Source organism: Rhinopithecus roxellana, chromosome 19 (assembly GCF_007565055.1).
Source record: "Rhinopithecus roxellana isolate Shanxi Qingling chromosome 19, ASM756505v1, whole genome shotgun sequence".
NCBI classification, from domain to species: Eukaryota; Metazoa; Chordata; class Mammalia; order Primates; family Cercopithecidae; genus Rhinopithecus; species Rhinopithecus roxellana.
The window spans coordinates 63,257,041-63,269,489 of NC_044567.1; the positions used below are offsets into that span (position 1 = coordinate 63,257,041).

Consider the following 12,449-nt stretch of genomic DNA (forward strand, 5'->3'; position numbering starts at 1 on the left):
ACCAGGATGAAAGCAGTGGGGGAGTGCCACTGGCCCCAGTTAAGCACATACAGCACACCTGAGACCAATTTGACCTGAGCCCAATTTGACCTGCCTGCATGGTTGGTGGAGTCCTTTAGCATAAATGTAAAATAAGGATTTTGAAACTGGGTGTTAAAGGCAATTATGGGTTTTGGCAGACAGTGGTGACTTCATGGAAACTGTGTGGTGTGCCTGCATCATGAGTAGAGGGCCAGGATTGAGACTGGGTGCAGTGGCTCAATCCCAGCACTATGGGAGGCCAAGGCTGTCAGACTGCTCGAGGCCAGGAGTTTGAGACCAGCCTGGGCAACATGGTGAAAACTCTCTACAAAATACAAAATATGGCCGGGCATGGTGGCTCACAACTGTAATCCCAGCACTTTGGGAAGGCCAAGGCAGGTGGATCACCTGAGGTCAGGAGTTCAAGACCAGCCTGGCCAACACGGTGAAACCCCCATCTTTACTAAAAATACAAAAAATTAGCCAGGCGTGGTGGTGGGCACCTGTAATTCCAGCTATTCAGGAAGCTGAGGCAGGTGACTCAGTTGAGCTCGGGAGGTGGAGGTTGCAGTGAGCAAGATCATGCCACTGCACTCCAGCCTAAGCAACAGAGCAAGACTCTGTCTCAAATATACAAAATATTAGCCAGGTGTGGTGGCATGCACCTGTAGTCCCAGGTACTCAGGAGGCTGAGGTCGGAGGATCACTTGAGTCCAGGAGGTCGAGGTTACAGTAAGCCCTTATGGTACCACCGCACTCCAGCCTGGGCAGCAGAGCAAGACTGTCTCAAAAATATTTTTTTTTAACATGCCCTAACATTACAATAAATGAGCCAAAATCTTGAACAAAAGTATATGATAGGCCAGGGCGGTAGCTCATGCCTGTAATCCCAGCCCTTTGGGAGGCCGAGATGGGTGGATCACTTGAGCTCATAATGAGGGCACTCATTATTTCTAATTCCTGTCATCCTCAGAAATGACAGTCGAGTCTCATCTGATACCCTTAATGAAAACTGTACCGACCTTTCTAGGACCCCGTTCCCCCCTGCCAACCTCTGTAGCTGTCATGTCCATTTGTCTAGAACTTCAAGGTGTTTGTTCTGAAAAACCATTATTTTGGTTTTAGTCATTATGGTGTGCTGAATATGAGCTCCCAAAGATATCCATGTCCCCATCCCCTGAACCTGGGAGCATTACCTTACATGGCAAAAGGGACTTTGCAGGTACAATTAAGGATCTTGAGACGAAGGGAGTATCCCGGATTATCCGGGTGGATGCAGTGATGAAGTCACAAAGGTCCTTCTTACAAGAAGGAGGCTGAAGCTGATGTGGCCAGAACCAGGGTCTGCCGGCCACACTCAGAGGCTGAAAATGACCAGGAAATGGATTCTCCCCCTAGAGCTGCCAGAGGAAAGCAGCCCTGCCAACACCTTGACTTCTGCCCAGTGAAACTGGTACTGGCCTTGTGTCCTCCTGAACTGTAAGATAACAGATCTGTGTGGTTTTTAGCCACACAGATCAGTCTCTGGCCATTTGTTGGAACAGCCACAGGAAGCGGAAACTGTCCCCTTTTTCCTCCCGAGGCACTGCATTCCAGTTTACCTACTTTTCTTTTTTGAGATGGAGTTCTCGCTCTTGTGACCCAATCTAGAGTGCAGTGATGCAATCTCAGCTCACTGCAACCTCCGCCTCCCGGGTTCAAGCGATTCTCCTGCCTCAACCTCCCGAGTAACTGAGATTACAGGCATGCACCACCATGCCCAGCTAATTTTTGTATTTTTGGTATCGACAGGGTTTCACCATGTTGTCCAGACTGGGCTAGAACTCCTGGACCCAAGTGATCCGCCCGCTTCGGCTTCCCAAGTGCTGGATTACAGGCTGGAGCCATTGAGACCGGCCCCTCTTGCAACATCTTTCTGAGGCCGCTTCCCTCTGAGAATGAGCCCTGAAATCAGGAAACGTCCTGGAGATCTCAGGTTGTCTTTTTGTACCCAGATATTTGGCGCTCCCCACGATGGCCACTTGGTGGCGCCAAAAGCTTTACTCTTCACCCTGCTTCTGTCTACATTTTCAAATGGCCCTCAAAGTTGACTTGATTGTTTTGATAACCCACTTGCCCAAGGCCAGCGGGAGGGATGTCAAGACCAAAAGGGAAGTTAAGCCTCATCTTTGAGGGCCATTTGAACATATCCAGCTTGATTTTATTCAGGTGAAGGTAGGTTGGGGATCAGAAAACAATTTGGTCATCTGTACACTGTCTCAAGACAGACAGATGCATGCCTGTGTGCAAAAGTCGCCACCAGCGGCCTAGCACGGTGGCTCACGCCTGTAATCCCAATACTTTGGGAGGCGGAGGCAGGCGGATCACGAGGTCAGGAGATCGAGACCTTCCTGGCTAATACCGTGAAACCCCGTCTCTACTAAAAATAAAAAAAGAAATTAGCCGGGCGTGGTGGCGGGCGCCTGTAGTCCCAACTGCTTGGGACGCTGAGGCAGGAGAATGGCATGAACCCGGGAGGCGGAGCTTGCAGTGAACCAGATCGCGCCACTGCACTCCAGCCTGGGCGATAGAGCAAGACTCTGTCTCAAAAAAAAAAAAAAAAAAAAAAAAAAAAAATTTCACCACCAGCAAAGGGCCCCCTACAGAGGTTTTATTTCCAGGGTCTGTCACTATGGCCCACTAATAAGGAAAGATACCTGCATTTCAAGACAGACTGTAAAAAAAGTTTGAAAAGCTACAAAAGCAAATAACAACTACGCTCTTTTTCAACTTTTCTGTTGATCCAGTGGGTTGGCAAAGCTCAAAAAATTGGGTGCCAATATACAGCGCTAGGGGGATGTCAGGGAATAAGCGCTCTCTCCCATTGCTGGTGGGGGTCTACATTGGAACAGCAGCCATGGAAGGCAATTTGCTAATGGCTAGCCAAATCATTAACGCACATCCGTTTCTAGGGATGCATGTTATTCACACGTGAATGTCACCTTGTTCTTAAGATTGGAAAAACCATTTAAAATACCCATATCAATGAAACTCGCAAACTATGAACATCCATAGAACAGAATCCCATGCAACTGTACAAAGCAAGAGGTTCTGGGGAGCCCCACCCAAGACCACGGCCCAGGCCCCCACTGGTTCACCGCTTGTGAGGCTCTCCAGCCGTCCGTAATTGCCTGCTCCAGCTCTTCCCAGGTCACCATGGTGACTTCTTCTGCACCAGGAACCAAACTCAGCTTCCGGCTGACTAGTTCCTGACAGTGACAGACAAGACACACACACATACACCCCTCGATTAATCCCAAGAAGCTTTAGGGACAGACTTGGTCTAACAGGATCTGGGTGGATCCTTCCCAGCCCCAGCCCCAGCCCCAGCCCCAGGGAGAATTCATCACCCTTCAAGTGATCAGTGAAGGTTGGGAAGACAGTTCTCTGTTCCATGTGAGCAACCCAGTAGAGTGCTGGGCAGGGATGAGACAGATTCCCCTCCAACCCAGGGGCAGAGACTTGAGAGGCAGAAGGCACACACTGCCTGCCCCGGATGGACAAGCCCTGGAAAGAGGGCCATGCTGAGAGAGGGCCAGCCCCCTGGAGAGCCCCTTCCCATGGAACTGGCTGGTATTACCAGGAATTGCTCCCGATCTTTGAATAGCTTCTCTAGTTCATCAACCCGCTGTAAAAGTACCTAGAAGAAGAGTTCAGGAAAGGAGAATGACAGCGACCCCTACCCATGCGCACTCACACGTGCACACACACACACACTCGCACACTCACACACTGACTCAGTGCCAGGAGATGAGGAAAGGTGAATGCATGTGGCTCTTACGGAAAGGGAGGGTTTCTTTTACTTGAGTTTTTTGGGGGTTTTTTGGCTTCCTTTTTTTTTTTTTTTTTTTTTGAGACAGGGTCTCGCTCTGTCACCCAGGCTGCAGTGCAGTGGTGCCACCACAGCTCACTGCAGCCTCGACCTCTCAGGCTCAAGCAATCCTCCCACCTCAGCCTCCTGAGTAGCTGGTACTTCAGGCATGCACCACCACGTCCAGCTAAACACTTTTTTGTAGAGATAAGATCTTGCCACGTTGCCCAAGCTGGTCTCGAACTCCTGGGTCCAAGCAATCCTCCAGCCTCGGCCTCCCACAGTGCTGGGATTACAGGCAGGAGCCCCTGCCTTCTACCTGGTTTTTACCTGGCCAGTCAGCCCAGGCTCCTGGGTCTTTTCCCAGCCAAGTGCAGGAAGGGAAGTGAGATGCAGTGGGGGGCCTGGCTGGTAGCACAGTAAGAGTAAGTGCTGCTGCAGGGATGGGATCCTCTGGTCCTGGGATTCAGCTCCAATCCACTCATGAAAGCCTGTAGGATGAGGCTCACCTTGCCTTGCAGGTGGTGCCAGGTACCTCAACAGTAGCTGAACATGGGTGCTGTCTAAAAAGAAAAGCGCCTCAAAAGAACCAAAGCAAATCGCTACAACATAAGGTGCTTACTATCATATTTGGGATTAAGAAAGAATATATTAATAAAAATAAAACTTGTTTTTTATAACTTTTGCAAACTTGTAGAATCTAAGATTAGCTAAAAACTAAAAGGCCAGGAGCAGTGGCTCTTGCCTGTAATCCCAACACTTTGGGAGGCCAAGGCAGGAGGATCACTTTAAGGTCAGGAGTTTGAGACCAGCCTGGCCAACATGGTAAAACCCCATCTCTACTAAAAGTACAAAAATTAGCTGGGCGTGGTGGTATGCACCTATAATCCTAGCCACTAGGGAGACTGAGGCAGGAGAATTCCTTGAACCCAGGAGATGGAGTCGCAGTGAGCCAACAACACGCCACTGCACTCCATCTGGGTGACAGTGAGACTGTCTCAAAAAAAAAAAAAAAAAAAAAACCCCAAAAATTAAAACAAAAAAAAAAAACCCTACCACACTTTAAAGTTTGAAAAGGAAAGCAAACTTGCTTCCCAGAGCAAAAGTGAGTTGGTGCTGGGGTCTTGAGACCTGGGGTGATATGGCAGGAGGGCATGAGCGGCCAGGGCTCACCTGCTGGGGCCTGGCCTCTTCCTCCTGCCTCTTCCCAGCCTCTTTTTCCCCTCCTGTCTCTTGGCCTCCCTGTCCAGCTGCCTTCCTAGTTGCTTCTGCTTTTTCTTTCAGGACCAACCTAAGGTGGCTCTGAGACATGCACGTGTCTATTACCTCCCGGTGCTGACCTGGTTGCTTCCTGCTATTCACTGGATAATACTTGTGCTCAATGATTATATGCACTTGTCCCTCCAAGAAAACAAAAGTCCAATTGAAAGTAGGGCTCAGTGGCTCATGCCTGTAATCCCAGCACTTTGGGAGGCCAAGGCGGGCAGATCACTTGAGGTCAGGAGTTTGAGACCAGCCCGGCCAACATGGTGAAACCCCATCTCTACTAAAAATACAAAAATTAGCCGGGCATGGTGGCACGCGCCTATAATCCTAGCTACTCAGGAGGCTGAGGCAGGAGAATCGCTTGAGTCCGGTAGGTGGAGGTTGCAGTGAGCCAAGACTGCACCCCTGCATTTCAGCCTGGGTGCCAGAGTGAGACTCCGTGTCAAAAAAAAAAGAAAACAAAGAAGTCCAAGTGAAACTGTCCCCTGCCTGCTGTGGCTTGTGTCATGGCCACAGGGAGCTGAGGTCCAACTCTCCATCCTGACTCCCCTTCTCTGGGAGTCTTTGTCCTCAGCGCCTATCTCTTTATGTCTTTATTCTTTTTTTTTTTTCGAGAGGGAGTCTTGCTCTGCCACCCAGGCTGGAGTGCAGTGGCCGGATCTCAGCTCACTGCAAGCTCCGCCTCCCGGATTTACGCCATTCTCCTGCCTCAGCCTCCCGAGTAGCTGGGACTACAGGCGCCCCGGGGCCTCGTCGCCCGGCTAGTTTTTTGTATTTTTAAGTAGAGACGGGGTTTCACCGTATTAGCCAGGATGGTCTCGATCTCCTGACCTCGTGATCCGCCCGTCTCGGCCTCCCAAAGTGCTGGGATTACAGGCTTGAGCCACCGCGCCCGGCCGTCTTTACTCTTTTTAAAAAGGGAATTCACTCTAAGAATCTTCTGAGAAGGGCCCAGCTCTGGTCCTTGGATGTCTGATAAGTGGTGGGCGAACCTCTCTTGTAAACAGGGGCTAGGAAGGAGGGGGTGGGATGGGTCTTGCATGACATCTTAAAGCAGCCCCATGGACTGCAAGATAGAGCATGGGCCACTCTATCTAGCCAGTCGCACTGAGGCCTAGCACCTCCTCGGTCCCCATCCCCTCCATCTCCAGCCCCTCTGTCCAAACCACTGCTCGCCCCTCCACGGTGGGTGGGGACTCGGCTAGGCCTGGAGGGCGGCCTGGAGGAGAGAGGCGGCCTGGAGGAGGGAGACGGCCTGCGCGTGCCTCCACCTGCGCCCTCACCCTGGCAAAGCTGAGCTCCTCGGCGGCGTCCTTCATGATACTCCCAGTCCGCACCCTATCGAGCACCTGCATGGCCACCTCCTGCTCCTCCGGCCACTCTTGCGAGGCCAGGTCGAGCCCGCTGGCCTGAGAGAAGCGCTGCACGTGCGTGGCAATGCCCTGCATCTGGCTGTCCACGCGCTTGAGCTGCTTGCTCAGGTCCTCCACCTGGCCACCCAGGTCCTTCACTTGGCTCTCCAGCGCTGATGGAGGCGCCCGGCCCACGCCCCTACGCTTCTCCCGGGGCGCCCCCTTGGGAGCCTCCTTGGGCGCCGGCAGGTGTGGGGTGCTCAGCGAGCTCCGGGCGGACAGCAGCGAGCGGCTGGGCTCTGGCGACGGGGCCTGGAAGTCGATCCGGGTATTTTGGAGGTCGAGGTTCTTGAGCATGGCCACGATGAGCGTGTGCAGGGCCGTGAAGTTGACGGCGCCCACCTCCGGGGTGCCGATGGAGAGGTCCGCCAGCTCCCGGAGGGAGACTGTGGTCGCGGGCGGCATCGTGGCTGTCAAGAGCTGTGCGCTGCCGCAGGGCGCCCACCCACCACTTCCCGCTCACTGCGCGCCGCGCCGTGGGGCCTTTCAGGGGCCCTGCGAGGTCCTCGGGGCGCCCCTGCCCCGGGTCCAGCAGCGCTGGGCGAGTCACTGGACGGAGCTCCTGCTTCCGGGGAATCCGCGCCTCCGTTCCCCGGCGGGGTCCGCGATGGCCACCCCTCCGCTGTCTGTCGCCGGCCTCGGGTCCCCCAGCTGGAGCCCTGGACTCCCAGTCCCTGTGCCGGCGGACGTCTGAAACGTGGGGGCCCCCGAGTGCCCTGAAGATTCCACTAAGAACACGCCCTCGCTGCGAGCCCCAGAGGGGAAGCAAAGGCCACCACAGGGATCACAAGGGGAGCCTCGGCAACAAGGGCCAAGGAGGCCTCCCAAGATCCAGCTCGACCCCATCCATCCCCTTAACCTAGAAAGGCCAGGATTCACTCACTCTTGGTGGGGCCACATAAGGACAGAAAGACTTGAGGGTTTCCTGGCAACCATGCTTTGTGTCATCAGCTGCGTCCATTCCACAGTGGTGACCCCGTGTCTAAGGGATGCAGTCCTGGGGCCTTGGTCCCCTGCAGACAGTCCGCATATTTCGTTCAGTCAAAGGCGAAGCAACTCGGAAAAGACAACCTGCTACTCAGGCAGTTCCAATTAGCCACCGGACGACTATTTGGTGGCTAATTGTCCCTTTTCTGTGCTGCCATAATTTTTTTTTTTACTTTTCAGCCAGAGTTTCACGCTGTCGCCCAGGCTGGAGTGCAATGGCCAATCTCGGCTCACTGCAACCTCTGCCTCCTGGGTTCACGCAGTTCTCCTGCCTCAGCCTCCTGAGTAGCTGGGGTTACAGACACATGGTACCATGCCCGGCTAATTTTTTGTATTTTAAGCAGAGACAGAGTTTCACTATGTTGGCCAGGCTGGTCTTGAACTCCTGACCTCAGGTGATCCACCCGCCTCGGCCTCCCAAAGGGCTGGGACTACAGGTGTGAGCCACCAAGCCTGGCCGTTTTTTGAGATCAATTAATATATGGCAGACTTGGCATGAACCCAAGAGGCAGAGGTTGCAGTGAGCCGAGCCGAGATTGCGCCATTGCACTCCAGCCTGGGTGACAGTGTGAGACTTCTTCTCAAAAAAAAAATAAAATAAATTTAAAAATTTTTAAAACCTCACCTGGTCAAGCGCCCATGCTTCAGCTCCTTACAAAGCAGGATTAAACAGCACCAGACAAATCTGGTGTTAACAATGGAGGCATGACTTCCCCATACCAGATTCTTCCCAAAAACATATAAATAAAACTTCCTAACAGAGGCACAGCAAAGCTACTTAAAGAGAACCTATGAGCGTGTGCCATGCATGGCCAGCCTCCTCCATGAGCTCTGCATCTGCAGATTTAACCAACCAGGATTGAACATGTACAGATTCCTGTCATGATTCTCTAAACAATACAGCATGACAACCATTTACACAGGATGGATATTGCCGTAGGTATTATACGTCATCCAGGATGTGCATAGCTTATATGCAGATACTATACCATTTTCTATCAGGGACTTGCACATCCATGGGCAAGAGGCTGAGTCCTGAAACCAATCCCCCATGGATTGGAAGGAATAACTCTACTATTTTAACTACTGTTCAAGTTCAGATTTTTTACTTCAGCCTGAGTAGTAAGTTTATTTAATTGAAGGATTTTCGATCATCATATTCCAGTAACTTGGTACACAGTAGGCCTTTAAAGGGTTATCAAAATAAGTAGTTCTTTGCAGTCTTTTTTTTTTTTTTTTGAGATGGAATCTTGCTCTGTCGCTCGGGCTGGAATGCAGTGGCACAATCTCAGCTCACTGCAATCTCCGCCTCTCGGGTTCAACCAATTAATTCTCCTGCCTCAGCCTCCTGAGTAGCTGGGATTACAGGCATGCACCTCCCTGCCAACACCCGGCTAATTTTTGTATTTTTAGTAGAGACGGGGTTTCACCATATTGGCCAGACTGGTCTCAAACTCCTGACCTCACGTGATCCACCCGCCTCAGCCTCCCAAAGTGCTGGGATTACAGGCGTGAGCCACCACGCCCGGCCTCTTTGCAGTCTTTTATGCACTTATGCTTTTAACTTAGCTGGGCTGATTTTTGTATTTTTAGTAGAGATGGGGTTTTGCCATGCTGGCCAGGCTGGTCTCAAACTCCTGACCTCAGGTGATCTACTTGCCTCAGCTTCCCAAAGTGCAGGGATTACAGGCATTAAGACACTATCCCTGGCCTTTTTTTTTTTTTTGAGACAGGGTGTTGCTGTCACCCACGATGGACGGCAATGGTACAATCATAGTTCACTGCAGCTTCAGCCTCCTTGACTCAGGCAATCCTCCCACCTCAGCCTCCCAAGGTAGCTGCAACTACAGGTACACGCTACCTATGCCTGGCTAATTTTTGTACTTTTTGTAGAGATGGGGGGGTTTCGCCATGTTTCCCAGGCTGGTCTCAAACTCCTGGGCTCAAGCAATCCTCCTTGCCTCAGCCTCCCAAAGTGTTCAGATTATAGGCGTGAGCCACCACACCGAGCCTTTTTTTTTTTTTTTTTAATTTAGATTTAAAATATAGTATTCAACAAGGATTCAGCTTCAATACTTAAGAAGAGAGCAGAACCTGGGCAAGTGTTTGTGCCCAGCCACAGACCTGACTGCTGCTCTGTAACTATGGTCTTCTGCCATCTAATGAAAAGACTAGCAAGACAACAAATTCTTTTATTTGCAACTTCAGAGCCATTCAGATACCCAGAGGTGGGATGCCATTTTCTAATCTGACATCCTTGGAAGATGTAACAACATGAATGCTTCCTTTTTCAAGGGCTGTAGGCATAACAATTTCTGAAAGAAAAATACGATTCTCTATATAAAGACTTGAAGTTGATTTGGGAGAGGCCAACTGGATAGTCATAGAGCCACAGGCGCTCAGCTTCCCTAACCAGGCTCAACATCAATACCTCCATTTCCCTGGAGCTGAAACAACTAAATGAACATTATAGAGTTGAGACTTTATGTGCCTTTAACTCTTCTTTAGTATCAATAAGATTTTCAGATTATTTTCAGGAAAGCAGCTAGAACTTTTAAGAACAGGGCTGATGACAGCAGAGATTTAAGGCCATGTTAAGACATTTATCCATTAGCTCTGTCTTCTTCCTGACTCTTTTAATCCCTCCTACCCATCAATCCAGGCAAGAGAGACTATCTAACTCCAGGCTGTTTCCAGTCCTCCTTTGCAAGGAAACACTGTATCACTCATGGCACTGCTTTTTCCATGTTTCCCTCAGGAGGTCCAGGGTCAAGACCCTCGTGAAAGTTAGTCATCCACAGTGATGTTTCGGAAAAGGTAGGCCATGGACTCTCCGTTGTGGATTCTCCGAATGGCTTCAGAAAGAATCAAACTGATATCCACAGTCTTTATCTTGGGACACTGCAGCTTCTGAACCTCATGAGGGACAGTATTCGTCACCACCACCTAGTCACACAGTGATGGAAAACAAACACTGTTACTGAAGTGTGTTTCAAACTGGTTACACAGAAAGGTTTACCCAACACTGAGTCCCCACAGCCTGAGTTCCAAACTACAAAACCTTGTTCCACTGAGTATAGTTTTTATAAACCAAACTTAACTAATTTTATGCAAAGGAAAAGTTACATGTCCTCAGAACAAAAGACGAAAATCTCAGGAATGGCACGGTCTCCACACAGAAACAGTGAGGCCCAGTGCTATGCAGAACTCTCAGATCATAAGGGAAGAATTCCAGCCTCAAGAGAAAAGCTCCTAGGGTGTCCAATTAAAGTACCCAGGCAAATTGTTATGCAAATAGACATACACAGACTCTCAACATAACCCTCAACTTATGATAGGGTTACGTCTGGATAAACACATCATTATAAGTTGAAAATATTTTAAGTAGAAAATGCATTTAGGCCGGGCACAGTGGCTCATGCTTGTAATCCTAGCACTTTGGGAGGCCAAGGCGGGCGGATCACCTGAGGTCAGGAGTTCGACACCAGCCTGGCCAACATAGTGAAACCCTGTTTCTACTAAAAATACAAAAATTAATCAGGCCTGGTGGCAGGCGCATGTAATCCCAGTTACTTGGGAGACTGAGGCAGGAGAATCGCTTGAACCCGGGAGGCAGAGGTTGCAGTGAGCCGAAACTGGAACACTGCACTCCAGCCTGGGTGACAAAGACTCCATCTCAAAAAAAAAAAAAAAGAAAAGCATTTTATACACCTAACCTACTGAACATCATTAACTTGGCCTAGCCTTCCTCAAATATGCCCAGAACAGTTACATTAGACTGTAGTTGGCAAAATCATCTAGGGCAAAGGCTTTCATTTTATAATAAAAGCTACTATTTTAAAATAAAGTGTTGAATACCTCAAGTAATTTAACGAATACTATACATTACATCGTAATTGCGATGGTTTTGCATCATCATAAAGTCAAAAAATTCTAAGTTGAACCATGGTAAGTCGTGGACTAATCTGTATTCCTAAACATGTATCTGTCCCAACAAACTGCTAGCCGGCAAAAGTTAGAAAAGCTATAGACAGATTAAGCAATTTAGTATTGACTGAATCATTTTATTATTCCCAGAAAACACAGCAGCAAATCTTGGCTCAAGATTTAGAAGCAGCCCAACCTCGTCTATGGAGGATTCCTCAATCAGGCGGGGGGCCTCTGCAGACAGGATGCCGTGGGTGGCCATGACATAGATCTTGTAGGCGCCTCTCTCTTTCAGGATCTCCGCAGCAGCAACAAAACTCTCCACGTCGTCAATAATGTCATCCTGGGAGGAGAACAGAGTGAGCTGGTAGGAAAGAAAACACCCTCCAGCCCAGACTGTCAATGCACACGCCGCTCTCCTCTTCCCTGAACTCAGTTTCAGAGGATTTCTGATGGAAAATCAGAGCTGTGTGCCTGGGTCAAAGACTGAGCATCCAGAAATGGTAACAGAAGTACCTGACAGTACCTCGTGTGTCTGTCAGAGGAGGGCGCAGCCAAGCACCTGTGACGTTACGGCTGGAGCTGAGGACTGCCAACACTCATTTTCCTGTTTCACATTTCTGTGAATCCCACATAGCCAGTGTTCATTTTTTTTTTCAAATAGAACGTGACATGAGAAGAAAACTGAAATAAAGTGTGCTACAGCAAAGGACTCGTGACCCACTAGTCAGCAGCTATTTAGGGCTGGGAAAAAAACTATGTCAACATGCAGAACGAGTCTGCACGGGGACATCCATTCTTAGTCATGAAAATGGAACAGCTCATCTTCAGTTCATCTTTCGGCTCTAACGCTCAAGCATGATTAGGTGAGCTGGTTTAAAGAACCTAGAATCCACATGATGAAGGTGAAGGTGCTGAATTTTCTCATGGGAGTACTGTGCCCATTTCCTATCTGTAGGTTATACTTTAATGTGTGTTCACCTGTA

The 12,449-nt window shown here is 49.8% G+C and overlaps 2 protein-coding genes across 5 annotated transcripts in view; both read right to left on the reverse strand.

Annotated features, from left to right (window-relative positions):
* QRICH2 (glutamine rich 2) overlaps nucleotides 1-6,636 on the reverse strand; it is a 33,428-nt gene extending 26,792 nt beyond the window's left edge. The window contains exons 1-3 of the mRNA XM_030924105.1: nucleotides 6,421-6,636; nucleotides 3,641-3,700; nucleotides 3,159-3,269 (exon numbers count right to left, since the gene is read on the reverse strand). The gene's annotated coding sequence lies outside the window, so the exon portion shown is untranslated. The remainder of the gene's footprint in view (nucleotides 1-3,158; nucleotides 3,270-3,640; nucleotides 3,701-6,420) is intronic.
* A 3,076-nt stretch (nucleotides 6,637-9,712) lies between these two features.
* PRPSAP1 (phosphoribosyl pyrophosphate synthetase associated protein 1) overlaps nucleotides 9,713-12,449 on the reverse strand; it is a 50,204-nt gene continuing 47,467 nt past the window's right edge. For 3 of the 4 annotated variants that reach the window (XM_010387529.2, XM_030922710.1, XM_010387532.2), the window contains 2 exons: nucleotides 11,660-11,806; nucleotides 9,713-10,482 (listed from right to left, as the gene is read on the reverse strand). In XM_010387529.2, the coding sequence (XP_010385831.1) occupies nucleotides 10,324-10,482; nucleotides 11,660-11,806 (306 nt within the window). In that variant the 3' untranslated portion in view covers nucleotides 9,713-10,323. The remainder of the gene's footprint in view (nucleotides 10,483-11,659; nucleotides 11,807-12,449) is intronic. The other variant, XM_030922709.1, reaches the window with a different exon arrangement.